The sequence below is a fragment of the Bos indicus genome, chromosome 26 (assembly GCF_029378745.1).
Source record: "Bos indicus isolate NIAB-ARS_2022 breed Sahiwal x Tharparkar chromosome 26, NIAB-ARS_B.indTharparkar_mat_pri_1.0, whole genome shotgun sequence".
Taxonomy (NCBI): domain Eukaryota; kingdom Metazoa; phylum Chordata; class Mammalia; order Artiodactyla; family Bovidae; genus Bos; species Bos indicus.
In genome coordinates, this window is record NC_091785.1 from 24,211,660 (window position 1) to 24,236,854 (window position 25,195).

Sequence of the window (25,195 nt, forward strand, 5' to 3'; positions counted from 1 at the left end):
CGGAGTTACAGAGTGACAGAGCCAGCAACTGGCCTCAGGAAATGCGTCCCCAGGGCCTCAGCTCAGAACTGAGATCTGAGAGCCACCAGTGACCAGAGATGGAATGAGCAATGCTGTTTATTCTTCGTCTTTTAGGAGTCGCCATATTAAAATCAGAGATCTTGATAAATGAGAAAGGCTTTCTGAAATGAATGCCACTATATGTCCTTAAGTCAAGTTCTGAAAGATACTTGGTTGAAAGGTTAAATTCCGAAGAACCACCCTTTCAAACTGCATCTACAGGGTGGCGATGACCCATGGGGACAGGCCTGGCCATGCTCATGACTAGGGCTAGCGCATCACACAAGCGGCTTCATGCCCTGTGTCCCCTCTCGACACACAGGAAATGAGCCCTCCAGGCAAGGGAGAAGTGGGGGGAGCAGCATTCCTTCCTTGTGAGATTCTGTAACTAGGGAGGCGGTGGGGGAGTAGAACAGAAAAGGGGGGAAGAAAAGTTCTGATTTGAGAGTTTCCGCTGGCTCTCAGACCCCTTCTGGCTCATCAATGAGTCCTTTCAGGGTTCCCTCTCCCCAACTAAGTGATCATTTCCTGTCCAGCACACTATACCCATTGAGGGGGTATCAGCAAATTCCAACAGTTTACACCAGAAGGACACAAGGAGACTGGACAGGAATTGATGAGGGAAGAGGAGGAAGGGAGAAGGGTAAGGAGTGGCTCGCAATCCCATACTGTCGATTAAGAGAGGATTTGTAATGCAGGAAGCTGGCTCACCTCTGGCTCATCTCATAGGCAGAGCCATAAGGACAATGGGATAAAATCAAGTACTTGGAGGTAAACGTGCAAGCCTGGCATCTCCAAGATGACTCACCACCACAGGAAGAAGTGGAACTCGGTTGTGAGGGCCAGCGGTGGATGTCCCTTCTTTGTGTTTTTAATAGGCCTAAACCAGGCTCATGGCCCTAAGGAAGAGTCTGGAAGCTCTCAGCTTCTGATAAACAGGGGTGGGCCCGCTAGTGGCCATGTTGGTGTTCATGCCCCTCCAGCCTCGGCTGTAATGATTGGTGCAGAGAGGGCACCTGATCTAAGTCAGGCCAATCAGAGTCTTGCCTGGGGTTTTTCAATTTAGAACTGGGAGAGAGGCAGTCTCTGCTGTTGGAAACCACAAGGTAGGAAATTTGGGAGCCACTGACTGCCAAACTGCTGAGGACAGTGCCCAGAGAGAAGTCAAGACAAGACAGAGGGAGCACAGCCTTGTTTCAGGCATTCTTGGAGCCACTGTCTCACTTTCCCTTCCACCATCTGGTTGACTGCATAAGCTTCCCTGGTATATCTTTCCAACCAAGTCTCCTTTTCATCTAAGCCAGTATGAGTGCGAAACTGTTGCTTGTGACCTAAAGAAGCCTAGCCAAATTAACTGACATCAAGGGAGGTGTCTACACTGGAGCTGTGGGACCCATGCTACCATCTGCCATGTGACATGCCTGGGTATGGGAAAGAGACACACATATTATATATGCGTGCAAACAGGACAGCAGAGCCTTATTCAGTTAGACAGACACAGTGGTATGCCCAGTTTGTGTCTGTAGTTGAAGACATTGCTTATTTTCTGTTTCAGTCTTTTCTGTGTGTTTGCTTTTCTTTGCCTACAATGATGTGGTGGCTTGTGTCTCACTCTGTATGTTTATAGACACATGTCTGCTGAGGCACACAGCACCCACGGCCATCTTCCCAGCCTCCGAATGCGTCAGGGTGACAAGGCATGACTGTTAACAGTCATGTTAAGAAGTCAACATAGCCCCATGTGTCTGTCTGCAACATCCAAGACTGAGCTCAGCCCAGCTTGACTGCCAAGGTGCCCTCCTTCATCCCTCTGTTCTGTCTAAACTCTGATCCTGAGATTGCTGGAAGGGGGTCTCTGGATGAGTGAGGAATGAGACAGGCTAGCCCACCAGAGGCTCAGGCCACTTCATATGGAACCAGGCCCCACCTGAGCTCAGACTCACTCACCTGCAGGTCAAAGAACTTGCTGTACCTCCGGTAGATGGTCTGGGATGTGGAGTCGGACCAGGTCACGTTGATGATGTATACCTGTGGGGGACAGGTAAGAGAAGGTGAGTGGGTATCTAAGGCAGGGCCTCAAGCTGCACCAATCATCATTTCCCATGACTGTGGGTATTCCATACCAAGACCATTCTTTCTCTCATTTTTGTCCCCAGGGCTTTAGCATAGTGTCAGGTATACATGGATGCTACACACATGTCTAAACACACACACACACCTAGAAGGGTATTCAATAAAATGCTAAGGATGATTATATTAGGTGGGTAGGGTTACAAGTGGTTTTAATTTCCATCTTCTTGTTATGTACTTTATACAATGAACATAAATTTGGGCTTGTTTAAAAAAAATCTAAGTAGCTAATTTCCACTGATTCTCAAACTTTACGGTAAATGAGATCCTGCAAAGCATCTTCCAAAATCACAGATGTCAGAACCCCACCCTCTACAATTCTGCATAAGTAGACCTGGGTTTTGGAGGCTCAGCCATCTACATTTTCTTTTGTTAAACAATTTTTATAGAGCAGTTTTAGGTTCACAGAAAAACTGAGCAGAAGGTACACAGGGTTCTCTTCTATCCCCGCCTCCATACTTGCACAACCTCTCCCAGTATCAACACCCCTCACCAGAGCGGTATGTTTGTTGAAACTGGGTGTCTATGTTTTAAACAAACCACTCCAGCTGATTCTGCCTCAGTTGATCCTCGGAACCCACTCTAAACCTGCTTCAGGAGCCTGTGAACATTTCAGAGATGTGTGATTCATCCCAGTGTCCCTGAGTCTTAGCTCTACGCCCGGCACAGAGTCGGTGCCTAGCAAACACTGTGCCCCATTGAATGACCACACTGGCCTTCTGGCTGAGACACAGATGTGCAGGAGGGAAGTTAGCGTGTGGAAGATCTGTAGACTTTTCTGAAATGAAGGCATTTCAGGACCCCATTCCCAGTGTCACCCCAGTTCCCAGTGCTCAGTCAGGCTCTGGACCACTGATGGCCTCAGGCCACCATGGAAGGCTGCCTGGCCCAGGAGGTGGGCAGGACTGCTGACCGGAGAAAACCCACACAATCTGGCCTATTGTTCGCACCATTTCTGTTCCTCTCACCTGAACCCACACCAAAGACACGCCTTCCTGGGCAAGGCCTCGGTTAGAGGGAGGGTCCCCCACACAACCTCAGAGCTACTCTGCTGAACTTCCCCCGGTGCCTGCTGTGAGGTCTCCGACCCAGCATTAAGATGTTTGCTCCTTCTGCCTTCAGAGCAGACCGGGCAGCTCTAGGCCCCATCACCAGTCCCCTTGCCAGAATGCCCTGTCCATCCGAATCACCTGGGGAGCTCAGTAAAAATCCCTATTCCCTGGCCTCTGCCTGGTGATTCTGATTCAGGAGGTGTGAGGGGAAATCCACCAGAGAGGGGAACAAAGTGGCCAGAGAAGCCAGGGTCGTGAAAAGGAAGGAACGGGAGCGAAGAGGAGGTGCATGCGGACACCCTGGCATCAGAGTGGTGGGCTTCACTGCCTGGAGCAGGGCTGTCTGATCTGTTTGGGCCACTGTAACAACACTCCACAGACTGGGTGGCTTAGACAACAATGTTTATTTCTTACAGTCATGGAAGCTGGAAACCCCAGATCAAGGTTCCTGGTAGAACCTGCTTCCTGGTCACCGTGTCGTACCTTCGCATGGTGGAGACAAGAGCTCTGGTTTCCTTCTCTTCTTGTAAGGACACTAAACTCATCACTGGGGCTCTACCTTCATGACCGCGTCTGGACCTAATTAATTCTCAAAGGCTCCACCTCGGATACCATCATACCGGGGATCTGGACTTTAACATGTGGACTTAGCAGGAGGGATTGGGGGAGGCACGAACACTGAGTCCGCAGCAAGGGTTTTGCACACAGGAGTGTGAGGCTGTATGTTTGGCTGCTCAGTTCACAGCCAAGGAAACAAGCCCTGAATCTAGTTCCTTCTCCACTCCAATCTCTAAGTCACAGAGTTAGCCTCGTGCAGTGCGGAGTGTTTGTTCTGAAACGCACCCAAGGAGACAGCTATAAAGCAAAGCAAATACAGCTGAGTGTTGCCACCCTGAAATGGGGTATTTATGACATGTTTTATGTGATCCCAACAAGAAAGAACATTAAGTGAAAAGGCTGTCCCTGTCCTCACAAGCCCAAAATAAACTACTGACATAAATAAACATCCAGGGATATGCTTTACTTTATATCATATATAAACATATATCTCATACAATAAACTGTAGAAACCATTTAGGTAATGGTTACTATGTGCCAGCACGGTGTAAAGCACTCATATGCATTAGCTCATTTAATCTTCAGCTCAATGAGGTAGCTACCACTGCCACCCCCATTTTGCACAAGAGGAAGTTGAGATTCAGAGAAGCCAAATAACTTGCCCAAGGTCACACAGCTAGGAAAATACAGAGCAAAGGATTGAACCCAAGTCCAGCTGAGTTTAATCCCTATGCTCTTAACTACACTGGACTGTCTACCTATATGTAAATTCAGGAGTGGGGATATTTAATCAAACTTCGTGATCAAGACTGAATGGCATCTTTTTAAATAAAGTTTTGGGTGATCTGAGAAGTCTGTACAACCCTTGAGGAACATGGGGGAGGCAGACTAATTCTGAGAGCCTGAGACCAAGAAGAGACAGAACTTGTCCCAGACAGAAGTCAACAGTGAAGAATGCTACAAAACCAGACGGACACAGAGGAAACTCTCATACATAACCGGCTCCACCAACTGTGGCCGGATGCTCTGGGGTTTTTCTGGGGGTTATAGCCCACCCCATCCCCCCTGTTGACTTCCAGCTCCTTGAATCCCAAATCCTGCTGGCTACAACTGCCTTCCACCCACATCTCCCCTTCGTACAGACGTTATGCACAACACACCAGAAGGAGGCCCCAAATGAGTGGGCCCTCTTGGAAAGAGCCTGCCCTCACTCGCAGGCCATCAGACAGCAGTCTTTCTCCCTGGCCAACCAAGCGGGACCCAGAGGAAGGGCTTAACTGGGCTTAGCATGACCCCTGCTCCATCCTCTCTAGTAATTAGGGGCTTCCCGTCACCTCCCAGGGAGAATTAATCACAGGCTCGCTGGCTCTGGCAGCTGGAAGGCCCCTCCTTTTGCAAAGGAGGAACGTAAGACCTAGGATGGCGATTCGCCAGGGAAGAGGCACAGACTCTGGAGTCAGCCACTCTTAGGACCTTCCTTATCATGGCTGTGAGACCTCAGCCCAGCCTCTCAGACCCTCAGGCTCTTCCTCTGCTCTGTGCACACAGCCTCAAAGCCACCGGCCTGACCCACTACGGTGGTTTCATCGCAGGTGTGCTCCCCCTGTAAGTGGCAGAGCGAGGACAGGAGACCAGGCTTCCTAACTCCTAGTCTAGGACTGATCAGCACAGGACCAAGAACGCCTGCCCTTCCTCCTTTACTATTCAAAACGGTCGAAGAGTCACAGGGCATTGTTGCTATCTAAGACTTGACCTGAACCCACAAGAAAAACTGGCTCTCTGGTGACTGTCCCTTGGACAGCAAGGAGATCAAACCAATAGATCCTAAAGGAAATCAACCCTATGTATTCATTGGAAGGACTGATGCTAAAGCTGAAGCTCCAATATTTCAGCCACATGATGTGAAAAGCCATATCACTGGAAGACTCTGACTTTGGGAAAGATTGAGGGCAGGAGGAGAAGGGGTGACAGGATAAGATGGTTGGATGGCATCATTGACTCAATAGACATGAGTTTGAGCAAACTCTGGGAGATAGTGAAGGACAGGGAAGCCTGGCGTGCTGCAGTTTAAGGGGTCACAAAGAGTCGGACACTGAGTGACTGAACAACTGGTGACTAGATGTGGGAGTGGGGAAATGAGCCCCCATTCCAGGTTCTCCCAGACCTCTGGGACTTGCCAGAGCCTCCCACCCTCATGCCCAGCCCACCCTCCTGGACAAACAGTGTAAACCCTGACCTAAAGAAAGGGTCAAAGGCCTCCCTGAAGGTAAGTCCAGAAGATCCACGGATACCCTCCAGGCCCCTTTACTTCGTTGTTTGCTGGTCTGCTTGCTTCCAAATCTCGATCATCCTAGATCATCAGCCCAGATGGGCACCCAGATCATCATAATTCCAGCCCTGCTCCCATTGCCTCACCCCCACATCAGAGTTTCTCAAGCCCACCTGAGCTGGCTGTGTGGGAAACCCTAGGGATGAACCGCAGAGAAGGAGCAGGTGGAGGGGAAGGGGACAGGGCAGAGGTCACTGGAGAAAGCCAGCTCTGTTCACCGGGTCTGCGTCAGGGGCCCAGGTAAATCCTCCTCTGGCTGCAGGAATGACCAGGATAAGGTTACCCAGCAGCCGGGTCTCAAGAAAGGTTTGCAATTAAACATTCTGCTTGCACGCACTTTACTTGGAGTCATGTTTCCCCAGGTGGAGTTTCCCTTCCTTCTGGATTAAAAAACGCATGGATTCTATTTCCCCATCTCTGGTCATTTCAGACAGATGGCAAGCATCTAGGGATTGCATTCAGCCTCCCCCAGAGAGGAAGCCCTAGAGTCTCAAGTTCACCTGCCACGCTCACCCTCCTCCACAGACGCAACTACAGAAACTCTGCGATGCCTCCGTTCCACCAGCCCACCCACTCTGGGGCCATCTTGGGTCGCTTTCCATCTGCTCAGCTCATTAGGCCCAGAAATGTCTGTGGCTTCCAAGACTTCCAAGTCCTGCTCCTTTCAACAAGGAAACAGCCTTGATGCAAATCAGACCAGCAGCTCAGCTCCAGAGAACTGAGACTGAAGCCCAGCCCAGTTCCTGTGGAGGGAGAGCCATGCTCAGATCTGGACTGTGACCAATTAATGACCCAAAGCTATGGCCTAATCATTCCTAGAAGGCCTGGGACCTGCCCACGCTTAATTAGAAAGTGCCAGTAAGCACCCACTGCTCCCTATGCTGATGAAAAGTACAGTTAGAGGCAAGAAGCTAGGAAGTGTGGGGAAATCCTCTACTTGGGCACAGTGGCTCAGTTTACTGAGGAGGTCTTATTTTCCCTAAACCCCTGCCAGCTGCCCCTGGCCCTCGACCAAGTGGAAACCCAATGACAACCTTCCTTCACCTGCTTATACCAACACAGGGTGGGAATAGCTGGCAAAGACGAGGGCTGTCGCATATAGTTGTATAAGTTGTTTACTGTCCAAAGACTGCCCGGGACAAGTAGGGGCCAAAAGTTAGCCTATACTCTGCACCCCAAACTGTGCACCACAGCTCTGGGACGCAGGCACACAGAGAAAGGAGTCCCTCCTTCTAATGCATACAGAAACATTTTAGCCAGGACACAGCACCGTGTCCCCTGGGTAGGTTGTCACTGCCTTCCAGGTCCCTTGAGGTTACAGTATCTCCTCAGAACCCAGTTCCTCCATTTTCCCAGATCTTCCAGATGAACGGATGCTTAATGTTCGGGACAGGCTGCTAAAGGCTATGGCCACAGAGGTCTGAACGAATACATTCCAACAGCCAGGAAAGGGGAGTTCTCATTTAGGGAGCTGATTGCAGCTCTGGCTTCCTGCTGGAGAAGTTCATCATGCCAGCCCACCTAAGGTACCAATTGGATATAACCTTCTATTCAAAGGGCCCCATATACTAAGTCCTATGACAGGCAGGAGAGTCTCAAATTAGAACGGGTTGATCCCCAAGATCCAGCTGACCCAGCAGGGCAGAGGATCCTAGGGCTGCTGCTGCCAAGGCAAGGGGTCCACCAATGCTGGGCTAATGCCCCTTCTCCTTCTGCCTGGGGCCCACTGACCCCCACTATTAAGTGGCAGAGACTCCAGTGTCAAAGACCCATCTTGATAACAGTTGGCTGCACCCAATTGGAAAGCCTCCCGGATTTCATCATTTGACCTGGGCCCACCAGCCTAGCAAGTCTGTGGTCCTCTCTTGCAGTGCTCATAGTCTGTTTCTCACAACTAGCCACTTACTAGATCTGCCTTTGTTTATTACTTGTTGACTGCCTTTGTTTATTACTTGTTGATAACAGTTGGCTGCACCCAATTTGAAAGCCTCCCGGATTTCATCATCTGACCTGGGCCCACCAGCCTAGCAAGTCTGTGGTCCTCTCTTGCAGTGCTCATAGTCTGTTTCTCACAACTAGCCACTTACTAGATCTGCCTTTGTTTATTACTTGTTAATACTTATTTATTACTTACTAGACTGCCTTTGTTTATTACTTGTTTATTACTTGTTTATTACAGGATGACCCAGCACTGGACACATGCTGTCACCCTGTCCATTTCACTTGGGTGACTATGTCTTCCCAGTCTCCCCATGGGCAGCAACTGTGTTCTCTCACCCCTCTGAGGTATCCCAGGCCTGGCAGTCTGCTGGGCACCCTGAAATACGACTGGCTGGCTAATGACTGAACACCTACTGGGTTTAAAGCGCCAAAGAGGTCGCTAGCAGCAACACCTGGGGACCACCCCCACCTCCAGAAGCAAATTCTCAGTGGCCAAGGGGCAGAATATAGATACGTCGGTACAAAAGCTTTGCCAACCCACAACCCTGCCAGCAAAATCACGTTCAATGGCCTGTGGCCACCTGGCTAACGTTTCTGAGCACCCTCAGGGTGTAGTCCTCTAAAATTCTGACATCTCCTCTGGAGTGGATGATTATTCATGGGGTGGGGAGGGTAGGTGACACTGCAGATTTGAGCAATAAGCAGCACTTAGAAGCCTGGACTTGGGGGCAACCTCCCCTCTAAAGCGCGCACATGCATGCATACACACACACACACACACACACACATACAGAGGTTCAGTATGGGTTCATGACCAGATGGTGGAGCCTTTCAGGCTTCAGACCACCCTAGCCAGGCTCCCTCTGGACCTCTATGGAGCAATCACAACAAACACAGCAGGAGCGAACCCCAGAAAGGCTTGTGAGAGACAAGGAGTGTGGCCCACAGAAGGCTCCTCCCAGAACCAGGATCCACCCACTCCTCCAAAACATGGCTGCCATGCACACGCTATAAACCTGTGCCAAAAGGCTCTCCTCTGGGAAAAGGGCTTTTCCCCTCCCAGTTTCATTGGGATATACTTGATATACAACACTGTATACATTTACGGTGTATGGCGTAATGATTTGACTTACATCCATCATGAAATGACTGCCATAATAAGCTTCACGAACATCCAGCATTTCATATGGGTATAGCATCAAAGAAATAGAAAATTTTTTTCTTGTGATGAGAACTCTTAGGATTTACTCTCTTAACAACTTTCACATGTGATATACAGCAGTGTTAATTACATTTCTCATGTTGTACGTCATATTCCTAGTACTTACTTATCTCACAACTGGGAATTTTTATCCTTCATCAAATTCCCACTCCACCCGCCCTTCTCTGGTAACCAGAAATCTGATCTCTTTTGCTACAAGTTTGTTTTTGAAGTAAATTGACCTATAACACTATGTTAGTTCCTGGCGCATAATATAGTGACTTGATATTGCTACACATTTCAAAATCATCACCACAATAAGTCTAGTTACTATCTGTCACCATACAAAAGTACTACATAATTACTGACAATATTTACTGCACTGTAATTTCATACCTATGACTCATTTATTTCTTAGCTGAAAGTTTGTACTTTTTAATCTCTCTCATCTGTTTTCTCCTCCCCTCGCCCCCTCTCCTCTGGCCACCCACTTGTTTGTTTTCTGTATCTATGACTTTGTTTCTGTTGTTTGTTCATTTCTGTTTGTTAGATTCCACATACAAGCGAAATCAAGTAGTATTTGTCTTTCTCCATCTGACTTACTTCACTTAGCAGAACATGCTGCTGCAGATGGTAAAATTCCATTCTCTGTATGGCTGAGTAATATTCCCTTATATATACACATGGAATATATATACATATATATACACACATGCATATATATGGGCTACCCTGGTGGCTCAGATGGTAAAGAACCTGCCTGCAATGTGGGAGACCCGGGTTTGATCCCTGGGTCAGGAAGATCCCCTGGAGAAGGGAATGGCTAACCACTCCAGTATTCTTGCCTGGAAAATTCCATGAACAGAGAGAGAAGCCTGACGAGCTACAGTCCATGGGGTCGCAAAGAGTCTGACACGACTGAATGACTACCACTTTCACTTTCATACATATGTGTGTCTCACACCTTATTTATCTATTCATCTGTTGATGGGCACTTGGGTTACTTCCCTGTCTTAGCTATCACATATAATGCTGCAATGAACATAAAAGTGCATATATCTTTTCTAATCAATGTTTTCATTTTCTTTAGATAAACACCCAGAAGTGGAACTGCGGGATCATATGGCAGTTCTATTTTTAATTTTTTAAGGAAACTCCACACTGTTTTCCAGTATCTGCACCAATTTACATGCCCACCAACAGTTCCTGAGGGTTCCCGTTTCTCCACACCCTGGCCAACATTCATGATTTGTTGTCTTTCTGATAACAGCCATTCTGACAGGTGTGAAGTGACACCTCATTGTGGTTTTGACTTGCATTTGGGAAAGAGGGCTTTTTAAAGGGATGTGAAGGAGGGGATAGTCAGCAGGCTCCTAAACTGTATCAAACACCTTCAAGAATGTCTAGTGGGGATCCGTCACTCTCAGCACCTGCCATCATTTGCGTGCATCCCGGGCCTTTATTATTTAATTTGGAGGGCAGTGTGTAGGCAACAGGGTTTGGAGGAAGCGTCCAATAGCTGGTTACTCCATTCGTTCCTCTGCAAGATGGGAAGAACTGTGGTCACCTCACTCTGGGGCTGTCTGAGGATGTTTGATCTACCCCATATCTCCCCATTAGAACAGAAGCTCCTTCAAGGCAGACCCTGGCATTCTAACACCCAGCAAGACAATTTATACCTAAGAGGTGCTCATTTAATGTCCCCTAAGTAAGTGAAGGAACAAAGCAACCAGCTGATGTCGAGTGACATTACTGCCTGCTGCTGGCTTTTGTGCCACACGACAGACGAGGCAGAGACCCCGACCTCCAGGCCCTCCAGCTCAGCTGGAGCAGCCAGACTCACACTGACCAATCAAGCAGGGAAACCAGCTGGAGCGATGGGGTACCAACAAATGAGGCTCAAAAAGCACCAAAGGGAGCACTGACATTGCAGAGGAGAAAGATGGCTTTTGAAGGCATTTGGTGGGTTTGAAGTTTAGCTTCCACACTTCACTGCTGTGTGGGCCTGAGCATGTGTCTTAGCCTCTCTGAGTAAGAGGGTCTCGTTAGCTGCAAAGTGTGGTTTATAATGGGAGCTTCCCATTAAATGTGATGACACAAGGTGGGGGCTGGCACATGGTGAGTGCCCAAGTGGACCTTAGCTATTTGGATACTCAGGAAGAGGGAGGGGTGAACTGACTTCTTTCCATTTGCCCTGAGACTTGAATCATGACACCAGGAATAGGAGCAGCGGGGGGGAACAGGAAGTAAGAATCAGGGACACAGACGGACAGGAGCAGGGGAACGAACACACACACACACACACACACACTCTCTCTCTCTCCCCCCACACTACTAATAACAAGGCCGGCCTGGGAAAGTAGAAGAGTAAAAATAGCTCTGGGCCCAGGGCCGGGAGAACAATGGCCATCCTTGGGAGCACCCCACTGAAAGGATGGATGGGCTGTGGCAGGCCCCTCGGGGTCGGAGGCGTTTTTTCTTCTTTTTTTCATGTTTCCTGGAGAGGAAATGAGTGTGCAAAGTAGAAGCTAGAAGGATTGACAAAATTTACACAGACCTTTACAAAGGTTCAGCTGCCGAAGCTCCATCCTTGCAGTCAGCAGAGCTAGGACAGCAGGATGAGCCAGTTTTTTGGTTGTTTTTTTCTTTTTTTTTTTTTACAAACCTTTCTCTTCAATGCAGGAGCTTGTGGTTTCAGTAGGAATAAAAATGATAGCCATGCCCCCGTATTGATCACTTAACTGCATTCCAGGCTTTGCTAAGCACTTTATCTTGATGATCTCATTTAATCCTGACATTGATTCTGTGGGGGAAAATGTTGTTATCATCTCCAGTTAACAAATGAAGAGACCTTGAGAAATAACAGATCTACCTGAAGTTCCTGAGTGATGAAGCTCAGGTTTAAGTGCGGTGTTGACCCCGCAGCTTGACCACTTCTCTTTTTGATAACTACACCAGACTGCCTTGAGCCCAGGCGGAGCCCCCAGCCGTGACGATCTGCTCTTCAATCGGTTGCTTTACCTGTAGGTGACCCATCAGTCAGTATTGAGGCCACCCACGTGGCAGCGGGGTAGTGAGACCAGCTTGGGGACCAGGGCTCTATTTTGCATGGTTCAGACGCAATCCAATCTGGCTACTGGAGAAGTTGTTTCTGTCTCTGAGCCGCCACTCCCCATCTGTAACATGGGTGTGGTAACACCTGCCCCACCATGAAGCTTAATGAGAACACGAGGGACGCAGCAACCACGGTGCTGGGGTTGCTGCAGCTGCTGGCCACACATGACCTCTCCTCCCCCCTTCCCCTTCAAAGAGCCTAGCACAGTCTTTTGTGCTCCTGGAGTTTTTGCCTCTTTCCTAGAAGTTTCTGGAGGCACCAATGACCCTTCCTGGGTCAAGAAAGGAAGGCACTGCAGCTTCTAGGGCTCTGGGTGTCGCCCCCCACTGCTTGCTCTCCAGAGTACCTGAGGGCATGTGGTTGGACCTCTGCACCTCCCTCCTCCAGCCCTGCCACCTCCCTCTGGTCCCAAGCCAGTTTATCAGAACAGACGCATCTGACCACCTTGGGCCAGCAGGTCCTCCGATGGAGAGGCCCAGAATAGGTGAGCATAGGTGTCTTGGGTAATGCCCAGGAGCTCAGAGAGGGTGCCGGGATGCCCGGGATAGGGGGAGGAGGCTTTCTCTATGGTAGAAATCGAGAAAAATTCTAGATGTATATTGACATTCAGGAGCTAGAGACCTGGAAACTTTAAACAACCATATACTCGCTTGAACCCTGGAAAGGACCATGGTCCTGGGTTTCCAAGGGGCTTGGATGCAGCCCAGCGATCTAGGACCAGGCCGGAAAGGACGATTCTAGCCCCACATTCTCCGAAATCAACGGCTGACCTGGGCCTGCTGACCTGGACACACACATCCTGTGAACGTGCCCCGCTCTCCCGTCACACCCTGGGGAGCAAGCAGAGGTTAACACACACGGGTTGGTTTCCTCTTCCTGGGAAACACAGCAGCCAGGCAAGGCCAGAGGCCAGCGGATTCCTCCACACACAACCTGAGGGGGAAGTGACCCCACCGCTTCCTCCCCGCCATCTGACACACTCACACCTTCCTCTCTGCTGTGCTCAGCAAAGCTTGACTTCTGACACAAGGCGAACTGCTGTTATTAGGAATTCTGTTGCATGGGATAGACAGGAACAATCATTTTAGAGAGCATTTTAGCAATCTCTACTCCAAACCTGCATTCCCTTTGATACAGCAATTTTACTTCTAAGAACTTATCCACACAAGTGTGTGTATATGTGCATCTAGGCATGTGTGTGTGTGTGTGTGTATTTATATATATATATATATATAAAGATGTTCATGCAGCTTTGTTTGAAACAGCAAAAAAATAAGGAAGGTTGACAGTCTATCGGTTTAAAAAAATGGTCAAATTGTGAGTCATATATCTATTAAAGATAAGGTGGCTCTTTCTGTGTCATCAAGGGAAAATGTTCATAGTATATTGAGAAAAGAAAAAATATTACAAAACAGTGTGTATACAATAAGATTAGATTTATTTCGGGGGAAGGGGAGTTATATATGGGGATTTGTGCATATATATATGTGTGTGTGTGTGTGTACATTTAAAAAATTTGGGAAAATGTCACAAATTGATGATCATGGTTATTTGGGTTAAGAAAATAGAATAATTTCACTTTATACATCTCTATATTGTTTTATTGGACTGTGTTTGGCTTTCAAATTTAAAATGAGATTCCCATCTTTACAAAACAGTTGTGTTCTCTCAGCCTGTACTCTGACTAGTGTTAGCTCCTAGATATTCTGCCAACATCCAGTATGTGCTCACTCTCGGGGAGCTGAAGGGGATTTCAAGTTCAAGGTGGAGCTCTTGAAGCCAAAGTCTGCAACCTGTCTATACATACCATCACCTGGAGTGCTTTAAAAACATAGTCTGCCAGCGCTACTCATAGCATTTGAATTAGAATCCGGGAAGGCGGGGTGGACACTGGTAGTTTTCAGAGCTCCCAGGTAAGTCTACAGGTTGTTACAGGTTGAGAACCACTTGTTGACTAAAAAAAGAAAAGCACAACATAAGAGTTGCTAGTTTAGTTTTATTTAGAGTAAAATGAGGACTGCAGCCTGGGAGACAGCACCTCAGACAGCTCTGAAAAACTGCTCCAAAGAAGTAGGGGAAGGACAGTATATAAGTGACTCTAGTGAAGGGAGTGGAGAAGGCAGTGGCACCCCACTCCAGTACTCTTGCCTGTAAAGTCCCATGGGCGGAGGAGCCTGGTAGGCTACTGTCCATGGGGTTGCTAAGAGTCGGACACGACTGAGTGACTTCACTTTCACTTTTCACTTTCATGCATTGGAGAAGGAAATGGCAACCCACTCCAGTGTTCTTGCCTGGAGAATCCCAGGGACGGGGGAGCCTGGTGGGCTGCCGTCTATGGGGTCGCACAGAGTCGGACACGACTGAAGCGACTTAGCAGCAGCAGCAGCAGCAGCAGTGTAGGGAGAATACACACAATCAAGTGCATATTTTCCCAGAAGGTTTCTGCTGGTCTCATGAAGCTTTCTGCTAGTCACGAGAAATAGCTGTCACCCTGAAGGATTTTAGTGCTTTTCTAGATATGAGGAGATAGGAGAACTGGACTCATAAACTCAGCTCCTATAAACATCTAACAATCTAAACACCTGTTCTACTAGTTCTGTACCCTCCCCTCCAGTCTCCACCTTGGACTCCTTTCAGGGGTTCTGAAGGTCAGCAGCTGCAGCAGCACATGACTTAATCCTTGTAGAGGTAGATGGCAAGTACCCATGGCCAGTGCCAACTTGTAGCTAACACACTCAAGGTGGACCTGGACCAGCACCAAACAGACCACCGGACTAGCTGAAAACAACACTTCAAGTAGCAAGCAGTATCATAAGTAATGGGTACTAGTAGAGAGTCAGCTCCGTCTTCAAGAGATCCAGTTAGGGAGTTTGTATTTAGTGGTTTTTCTCAAAGTTCTGCCTCCAGTTTTGGAATGCACCAACTCAAGTGGGAGAAGAAAACAAGGGGACAGGGGTTCATCTGTTCTGAACTGTGGCTGGGCCTTTGCTTCTTCAGGAGCTCATGGCTGTCACCACGTCCATGGGGCCTGTATCAGCGACTCAGGGGTCAGAGTCCAGCCCTTTTCGGCTCCAGGAGGAACAGCTGAAAGAATTAGAGGTGCTGAGCCCAGAGAAGGCATTTAAGAGACACACAACAGCTGGTTTCAAATATTTAAAGGAGTATCAGTATGAGCGGGTCAACTCCAATTATACCGAAAGGAAGGTGGTGGACAGTGAATGCAAAACATAGAAAAGCGGGTCTTGCCCAATGTTGGGAAGAACTCGCCAACTAGAGCTGCCCAAGGATGGGACGGGCCGTCTTGTGAAGTAAGGGACCATCAGGGCAGAGATGAGTGATCACTTGCCTGTGATGTTGCTGGGAAACCCCTTTCCACTCAGCCCTCCAACTTCCAACTCCAGGAGGCCAGAAACACTAAGAAAGGTTTAGCAAAATCCACTGGGAATACAATTCCTTTAGCAAAAAGTCTTCCACTTGCAAAAAATCGTCCTGAGCATCAGCTGAGTGTCAGACTCTGCAGAAGGTACCAGCCATACTAGAAGTAAGTCAGACAGTCTATCCTCATGGGGCTTCAGACACAAACATGGTCATTTCTGATGGTCCAATAAAATGGAGTACAGTGACCAAAACTGACTTCAGGGGAGGTGGCTAAGTCAGATTGATGGTCAGGGAAGGCTTCTTTCAGGAGAAAATATTTGACGTGAGATCTAGATGCAAAGAGAAAAGCACTATTACCAGCTGGGGAGGTGGGTAGGATCTCCGTTTGATTCCATCCAAAATTAGAAGGGAACCCTACCTCACATCATATACAAAAATTAACCCCAAATGGATCAAATACCTCAGTGCGAGTGATAAAACTATACAAAAGTCTTAGAAGAAAACATGGGTGCAAATCTTCAAGACCTTGGACTAGACCATGGTTTCTAAGATACGATACCAAAAATACAGTAAACAAAGAAAGAAAGAAAGCAATAGATAAATTGGATTTCACCAAGATTAAAAACTTGTCCTTCAAAGGACACCAGCAAGAAAGTAAAAAGACAGTCTAAAGAATGGAAGAAAATATTTGCAATCCATGTATATAAAGAACTCTTTCAACTCAATAACAAAAAGACAACACAACTTAAAAATGGGCAAAGGATCTGAATAGACTTTTCTCCAAAGAAGATATACAAATGACTAATAAGTACAAAAAGAGACGCTCAACATTACTTAGCCATCTGCTGCTGCTGCTGTTTAGTCCCTAAGTCACGTCTGACTATTTTTCAACTCTATGCACTGTAGCCCATCAGGCTCCTCCGTCCATGGGATTGTCCAGGCAATAATACTGCAGTGTACTGCCATTTTCTTCTCCAGGGGATCTTCCTAACCCAGGGATTGAACTCAGGTCTTCTGTTTGGCAGGCAGATTCTTTCCTACTGAACCACCAGGGAAGCCCTTCCATTTAGCCACTGCTGCTGCTGCTAAGTCGCTTCAGTCGTGTCCGACTCTGTGCGACCCCACAGACGGCAGCCCACTAGGCTCCTCTGTCCCTGGGATTCTCTAGGCAAGAACACTGGAGTGGGTTGCCATTTCCTTCTCCAATGCATGAAAGTGAAAAGTGAAAGTGAAGGGGAATGCAAATCAAAACTATAATGAAGTATCATTTCACACCCACTAGGATGGCTATAATCAAACAGACAGATAATAATAAGTGTAGGCAAAAATTGCTGGCAAATCACAGGCAAAACTATCATTTTTCCCATAGTCATGTACAGATGTGAGAGTTGGACCATAAAGAAGGCTGATTACCAAAGAATTGATGTTTTCAAATTGCAGTGCTGGAGAAGACTCTTGAGAGTCCCCTGGACAGAAAGGAGATCAAACCAGTCAATCCTAAAGGAAATCAACCCTGAATATTCATTGGAAGGACTGTTGCTGAAGCTGAAAACCCTGAATATTCATTGGAAGGACTGTTGCTGAAGCTGAAGCTCCAGTACTTCAGTCACCTGATCTGAAGAGCCAATTCACTGGAAAAGACCTGGATGCTGGGGAAAGATGGAAGGCAAAAGGAGAAGGGGGTGGCAGAGGATGAGATGGTTAGATAGCATCACTGACTCAGTGGACGTGAATTTGAGCAAACTCTGGGAGACAGTGGAGGACAAAGGAGTCTGGCTTGCTGCACTCCATGGGGTCGCAAAGAGCTGGACACGACTTAGCGACTGAAAACAACAAAAAGATGTAGAGAAATTAAAACCTCCATACATTGTTGACAGAATAAATGGTTGTCAAATAGTGCAGCTGCTTTGGAAAATAGTCTGGCAGTTCCTCAAATGGTTAAACATAGAATTACCATACAAACCCAGCAATTATATTCCAAAGCATCTACCCAAGAGAAATGGAAACTCATGTCCACACCAAAACTTCTATGTGAATGTTCATAGCAGCCCTGAATTACAAAATATTATATATATTACATCATGGCCCCAAAGTGAGAACAACCCAAATGTCCAGCAACTAATGACTGGATAAATAAAATGATATATTATAGCCATACAATGAAAAACTGTTAAGTAATAAAAAGGAATAAAGTACTGATACCTGCTACAACATGGAGGAACCTTGACAACATCATGCTAAGTGAAAGAAGCTAGACACAAAAGACCACACATATGATTCCATTTCTACAAAATTCCCAGAACAGACAATTCTATAGAGACAGAAATAGATTACAACTAAGCATTTTTAAAAATATTAGGAGGGAAATGATGTCAGTCTCAGTTAAGGAGTTCTTGCCAGAAAAGGCTCCATCTCTCCCTCCTTTCAGTTTGTCTAATTTCCCCAAAGTTCAATCAAGACCCACCACCTCCTAGAAGCCTTCCTGGACCGCCTCAGCCCTGGGGCTCCCTCTGCCCCAGGGGACACAGCAAACCTACATATTGTGGGTCATGTCATGACCATTAGTCTTGGAGGAAACTGTGACCCCCGTGGTACAGATCACCAACACTGGCACACAGTAGGTGTGTCTAGCTGATTAATGAGAAAGACTGGTTTAAAATGCACCTGGTTTCCCAGACTCAGGAAGAAGAGACCAGGTTCCCTTCCAGTGATGACTAGAAAGAACCAACGCCAGAAACATCCCGCTCTCTGCCTGGAGAGTTCGCTGGCCCTGGCAGAACCTGGCCTGCAGTAAAAGTTTCCCAGTCAAGCAGCAAAACTGGAAACACAATCAGCTCCTGTTTGGCTTCCAGGACAGGGAAACTGTGCTTAAAATCCACTAATGCTGCTCTGATATTGGAAGCGCCCACAGAGGGTAATTGCAGAAATAGGTGAATCTGCTCACCTTCTCTAGAAACATGTTCTCTGCTCACACTCCTGACTCCGGAATTCGGCCCAGCCTTCTTTCATCTGATCCCACCCAGCCCTTGCCCTCCTCCAGCCCTCTCAGACCCTCTGCCCACAGTCTTCTCACCTTTTCCAAAACCCTTAAGGGCACCCGTAGCTATAGCACCCACTTCAGCATCGGAGACCTAGATTGCTAATTTCATTCCCAATTCTGTTCTCAACTGGGTCACAGAGTTCTCAAAAGCAAGTGTTTTATCCTGACTTCCCTTGTTTTCCTATAATAACTAAGGACTTTGGGCAAGTGATTGATTTCTCTCTGACAAAATTCAGATCAGTCCTATAAAGTTTACTGCATGCTGAGCTCCTCATTTGACACTGGCAACCCAAAGTCAAATAAAATATCGCTCTGGTCCCAGGAGCTACTGGACCAAGAGAAAGAGCAGCACTAATAGCTAATTTGCTGTGGAGGCCATATTGAGAGGGGAATCAGAGGAGAGAGGCACCAAGCCAAGACAGCTTTCTGGAGAAGGCGATGTTGAAGGTGGGGTGAAGGATGAAAGATGAGGAAGGTCAGCGGGGCAAAGAGGTGAGAGCCAGGGTGGTGGTGGCAGAGGGTATCTTAAGCAGAAGGAAGGGCACAGACAAACACTGGGGGGTTGGTCTACCACAGCCTGAGCTGGGTAGAGGACCAAGAGCACCTGGGGCGGATGCATCCTGAAGCCCAAGGGGTGAGTGGGAGGAGATGGGCAAAGAGTCCCTGGCTCTGAGGCTGGAGGGAAAGATGAGGGCAGGACAGAGTAGGAAGGGAGGAAGCCAGAGAAACACAGGTCAAGCTAAAGCGTTTCTGGGGTGGGAAACTTGGAACAGTTTGGGATGGAAGAAGGACAGAAGAACAAGTGTGGGGAGATCTAAGGAGCAAGGGAGAAGATATGAGAATGGAGGAGCCCAGGAGGAACAGAGGGGTCCCTGAGCCAGGAGTAGGCACCAGCAGGCTGGTGATAAGAACCAGGGCAGGAAAACGGGGTCTGGGAAGGGATACTTGGAGACTAAGTCCTGCCCCAAAGCTTCTGGGACCCCAGAGGGATCACAGTCAGGATGCCATGGCATGACTGGGAGAGAGCTCAGAGTTGGAAGCAGGGAGACCTCAGGTCCTGGCAGTGCCCGGGGAGCTTTGCTGCTCATTGGTGGACAGTGTGAAGAATGATGGACACCTAGAGATGACGGAGGATAGTGCAAAGAATGGCGGACACCTAGAGGCGGTCCGTGCTGAAAAAGCGTGAGCAGCTTTGCAAAAGGAGAGCGACCAAGCACTCGGAATCAGGCTTTGTTTTATGCTCACTTAGCTCCCAGGCCCCAGATCTGACGGCAAACCTTATAAACCTCCTGTCCCTCCCCCAAACTTGGCTCAGAAGGCAGAGCCATTGGGGCTGAGGGAAGAGGGTATCAGGTCACGTCTTCTGGGTCCCTGACCTGCTTTCTCCCTGCCTCTGCCTGCTGCGTGGCCAGAGGAGACCCTGCTCTGCCGCAGCCAACTCTGGGACGTCATTTGCTCCCGGGTCCCCTCGGGGAGATAGTGGAGGGATCTGCCAAGCTGGCTAGAGAAGAGCTGCGCGCAGCGGCCAGGGAAGCCTGCCAGACGCTGCATCTGGCTCGGCTTCCCGCACCGATTCCCCATCTGGCTGAGGCGTGGAGGTGAGATGAGAAACACACAGTTGGCCTCCTCCCCCAGCGCCCCCCAAAGTCACGTCATCCAGGCATTCCCTCCGGGAGGGCGGCCCGCTCCCTCTGACCTCAGCCTGTTTCACTTGGCCAGAGCCCACCCCCAGGGACCAGGCCCCCTCCCCACACCCACACTCACACCCAGGCCCAAGCAGGGCAAGCCGTGAGCTATCGATTCCAGCTCTCCCAGGCTGCACACCAAAGCCCCACATAAGGGCCCACCCCTCCCAGCCCTGTTTTCGCCGATGCCAGCTGGGCTGTGGAGGGCAGGGCCGGGGGTTGGGATGCTCGGCCAGGACACCGTGGGCCTGTCGTCTTCTAGCCTCTATGTAGAATCTCCCTCCAGCTTTAACCAAGGGGTCAGGGCTGGGGAGAAAAGACAAGCAAGTCCAGTGGGTGGTGTCCAACAGCTTAAGGTTCTAAATCCTAGCTTTGCCTCTATGTGCTGTAAGAAAATTAGGTGGACAAATTATCTCATTTCTCTGAGCCTCCATTTCCTTGCCTGCAAACGGAGGGTAATAAGAGGACATGCCTTGAAGAGTTTGAGTGATGATTAAAATGCAAGCAAAGTGCTCAGCACACGCCTCGCCCACAGCAAACACAGAGCATTTGGTCGCTCATTTACTTCTTGGCTTCCTCCGGGGGCAGTGCCAGAGGAGGCTTAGTCCCACCAAGCTCCGCTGGCCAGCTCCAGATACAAGTGGTAAATCTGTTATGGTTATAGTGACTTCATCTGTCTTATTTATTTTGATAGCTACTTACGCTGGGAAAGAGACAACTGACCTTTTCTGGGTGTTTTACATACTGTGCACAAAAGCAAGGTTAGTAAATTTGCTATTTGGAATACACTCACTAATGGGATGCTTCTTATGCAGATATAACCCCTAGAAGACCAAGCTCCCCAAAGAAATCCTGGGGCTCACACAACTACACACACACACACAGAGGTTCTTCCTTGGCATCCTGCCACACTCCCTACTCCCCTAATCCCAGAAGCAGTGCATCCAACATCAAGCCCTTCGCTCAGCTGTCCAATCATAAGCTCTGCCCTGACATGCTGGCCAGCACTGTGATGTAGAGAGAAGCAGCACTTTCACGCTTGTTAACAAAGAGAACCCTAGGAAGCTCAGAGCAAGCCCAGGGCAGCCACTTGGGTGGAGGCTGCAAAGAGGCTCACCTCCAACTCACAGCCTCAAAGGAAAGTGACGTCAACACCACCAAGCCCCCTCGGAGACTCCCTACCCACCCACCGGGGATAACCCTTTAAATCCAAATGAATGAGTTGAACCATCCAACAGAAAAATGTTTAATGGGCCAAGAATGTAAGTAGGCATTTACCAAAAAAGAAATACAAGTGACTGAACCATCCACGGAAAGATACTCAACCTTATGCAGAATTGAAAAAAAAATCAGAACTCTTTTTCTTAACTGACTGGCAAAACACTCAAGTTTGGTAGGTCCCAGAGCTGATGAAGGTACGAGGAAACAGACACGTCTCACACACTGCAGGAGGGACATGAAATCTTTTAAGAGGGCCATTTGCCAGTATATATCAAAATGAGAAATGCAAACTCTTTGACATACTTAGTTCCCCTGCTAGAAATTTATCCTGACTCACAAAATTTATCCTTGACTCATGAAAGTGTGTCAAGTTTTATGTTCAAGGGTGTTTGGGGCAAGATCCATCAAGTTGTTCTGGGACATCTTCAGAATTAAATACTTCACAACGATCCCAAGAGCAAGGTCTTCTAGTTTTGTCCAGAGCAAGGTTATGCCAAGCAAGAAGTAAGAGAAAACTATGGGAGAATCAATCCTTCTGCATAAATACTTCTTAAAGCAGTGCTGACTTTGTCTAAGAATGTGTCATTCCTCATTCTGCTTTCATCGGTCTGGCTTTAACCACTTCCCTTCCAGGACTGCACGCCTGGTCCCGGTCAGCCAAGTGCTGCAATTTTTATGGCACCTGAGGAAGGGACAGGAGCTCCAAGCAGGGTCTATGCTGGAGGCAGCCATATATACCAAGCTCAGGGGACCCATACACCAACCCTGCAAACAGGCACAAGGATCATCCCCATCCTACAGAGAAGGTGCTAAGTTTCTGAGAGGATAACAGATACCAAGCTCAGGGGATCTGTATGCCAGCCCTGGAAAAGGGCACAAGGATTGTCCCCATCTTACAGAAGATGATGTTGTTTCCAAGAGGGTAAGTGACTCGCTTGAGGTCACACAATCAGGATGTACTAAGCTTGGATTCCAACCTCTGTGCTCTTTCCTACCTTGTGACAGCCTCGGACCTCACACTACGCCTCCCAGAGAACTTGAGGGAGCTCCCAGAGAGTTGAGGGAGCTTGGGGATGGGAGGCAGGAAAGAGGGTGCAGAAGCAGCTAAGCTGAGGGAAGGAGGTACAGCGGGCAGGGGCCAGGCCTCGGCCAGGACAGCCAAGTCAGGCCACTCAGCTTGCCGAGGCCTTACTCTTTCTTTACTGGTGTGAAAAGACATCTCAGCACCCACACTCCCTCCCTCCACCTCAAACTGCTACCCTAGGCTGTCCCCTGCCAGCTGGTGCCTACTCCTTGGCCCCTAGGAGGAAGCTCACAGGCCTGCGGGCTATTTTGAAAGCTGAAGCCTTGTGGAATGTGCCCATATGGCACTCTCCCATTGATTGTCAAGGACCAGATGCCCGCCCCTTCTGCAGTACCCTGCAGAGGCAGAGGAGACATCCAGTGGGTCCTAAGGGCAGAGAAGGGCCTCCCTGGTGGCTCAGACGGTAAAGAATCCACCTGAAGTGCAGGAGACCTGGGTTCGATCCCTGGGTTGGGAAGATCTCCTGGAGAAGGACATGGCAACCCATGTATATATATATATACCCATCCAGTATTCTTGCCTAGAAAATTTCATGGACAGAGGAGCCTGGAGTCCATGCGGTTGCAAAAGGATCAGACACGAGTGAGTGACTGACCATGCACACACGCAAGGGCAGGAGAGCAGGGATGGAATTTGGTTCTGTCCGTGGCTTTGGTCAACTCATTTCATCTGTGGGCCTCAGTTTCCTTGTCTTTGAAGTGGGAAGACATGAAAAAGGGCAGAGCTGGGATATGACTGCTGGTGTCCCTCCCCTCCCCCACCCCCAGCTTCTAAAATTCTCTGTTCTCTGGGCTTTTCTGTGGCTTTGGGAGGCTGCCTGTGCACAGGCTGAGTCAAATGCAAGGGAAAGGGGACCTGGAGCCAGAGGCTGGGGTTGGTATCCAGCATGGTCACCATGGGCTCTGTGCCCTTGGATCTAGAAATCCTCAGATTCTACAGGAGGTTCTGGGTACATACAAACATTCAGCAAGGCCGAGGCCAGACTGCTAGTGTAAAGGACGACCACTCACCCTGTCCCCACCCTCAGGCCCCGAGGCTCTGACACCATCACCTTCATGGACACAAATGGGAATCTCAATGGAGGGACTGAGGGAGGAAGAGCTGTGCCCCCCAGGTTTCGACCACACATGGAAAGAGCTAGTGTCAGCCCATCGGGGAATCAGACTCTTAGGACCAGAAGGGAACCTGAAAGGTCACTGAGCCTTGCCCTGCACTTGCATCCGTCCAGCGGGGGCAGGGAGGTGATGAGCAAAGCAGTCTGTGCAATCTCTGGGCATCTGAGCATCAGACTGTCTGTCTTTACACCGCTCTGAATCTCCTGCCTGCTGACTACCACCCACACCTGCTAGCTCTGCCCCTGGAGCCACAGCGCTCAGATCAAACTCCTCTCCTGAAGGAGGGTGCTGCACAAACCCCCTCTTCAGGTGTCTCCTCTGTTCTGGGTGGACTGCCCCACTTCTGTTGCTCCCCATGACCAGCCTGTGTTCTCCTCCACCAGGCTCTCCTCCATGTACCCTGTCCTCACGCAGCGTGCACCCAGCCAGACCCACCCTCCCAAGTGCAGGCAGACCGAGATGGCGGGACAGAAGCACATTCTCACCACCTCCTTCCTCTAACTGTTCCAAACCCTGGCATTCTGAGCAGTCTAAGAACCATGAACTCTGTGAACGCGGATCTAGGGTTGGAGAGTCACTCACGTGGCCATCTGCCGACCTCTCAGATGACCCAAACTCTAACATGTCACACTTCCTCTTCTACGAAAACCAAAACCAGCATTTGGGGCACTGGTTTCTATAATAAAAACAGGTTACATTTATGCCTATTTGATCCCAATCTTCTTCAAGGCATTTTTGGAAGCTGGCTTGTTGCCTGACACCGTCTTTCTCCTTCCTCTCTGGGTTGCCTATAGATGTGAGCAGTTCTGTTCAGTTCAGTTGCTCAGTCATGTCTGACTCTTTGCAACCCCATGAACTGTAGCATGCCAGGCTTCCCTGTCCATCACCAACTCCTGGAGCTTACTCAAACTCATGTCCATTGAGTTGGTGATGCCATCCAACCATCTCATCCTCTGTCGTCCCCTTCTCCTCCCACCTTTAATCTTTTCCAACATCAGGGTCTTTTCCAATGAGTCAGTTCTTCTTTGGCCAGGTGGCCAAAGGATTGGAACTTCAGCTTTAGCATCAGTCCTTCCAATGAATATTCAGAACTGATGTCCTTTACAATTGACTGGTTTGACTTCCTTGCTGTCCAAGGGACTTTCAAGAGTCTTCTCCAACACCACAGTTCAAAAGCATCAATTATTTGGTGCACAGCCTTCTCTATGGTCCAACTCTCACAACCATACATGATTGCTGGGCTTCCCTGGTGGCTCAGATGGTAAAGATGTGAGCATCATGACCTT

At 48.7% G+C, this 25,195-nt stretch overlaps 1 protein-coding gene across 3 annotated transcripts in view; it reads right to left on the bottom strand.

Moving 5' to 3' along the window:
* The window catches only part of SH3PXD2A (SH3 and PX domains 2A), a 248,436-nt gene that overhangs the window by 186,321 nt on the left and 36,920 nt on the right, over positions 1 to 25,195 (bottom strand). For all 3 annotated transcript variants that reach the window (XM_070780769.1, XM_070780766.1, XM_070780767.1), the window contains exon 2: positions 2,008 to 2,088. In XM_070780769.1, the coding sequence (XP_070636870.1) occupies positions 2,008 to 2,088 (81 nt within the window). The remainder of the gene's footprint in view (positions 1 to 2,007; positions 2,089 to 25,195) is intronic.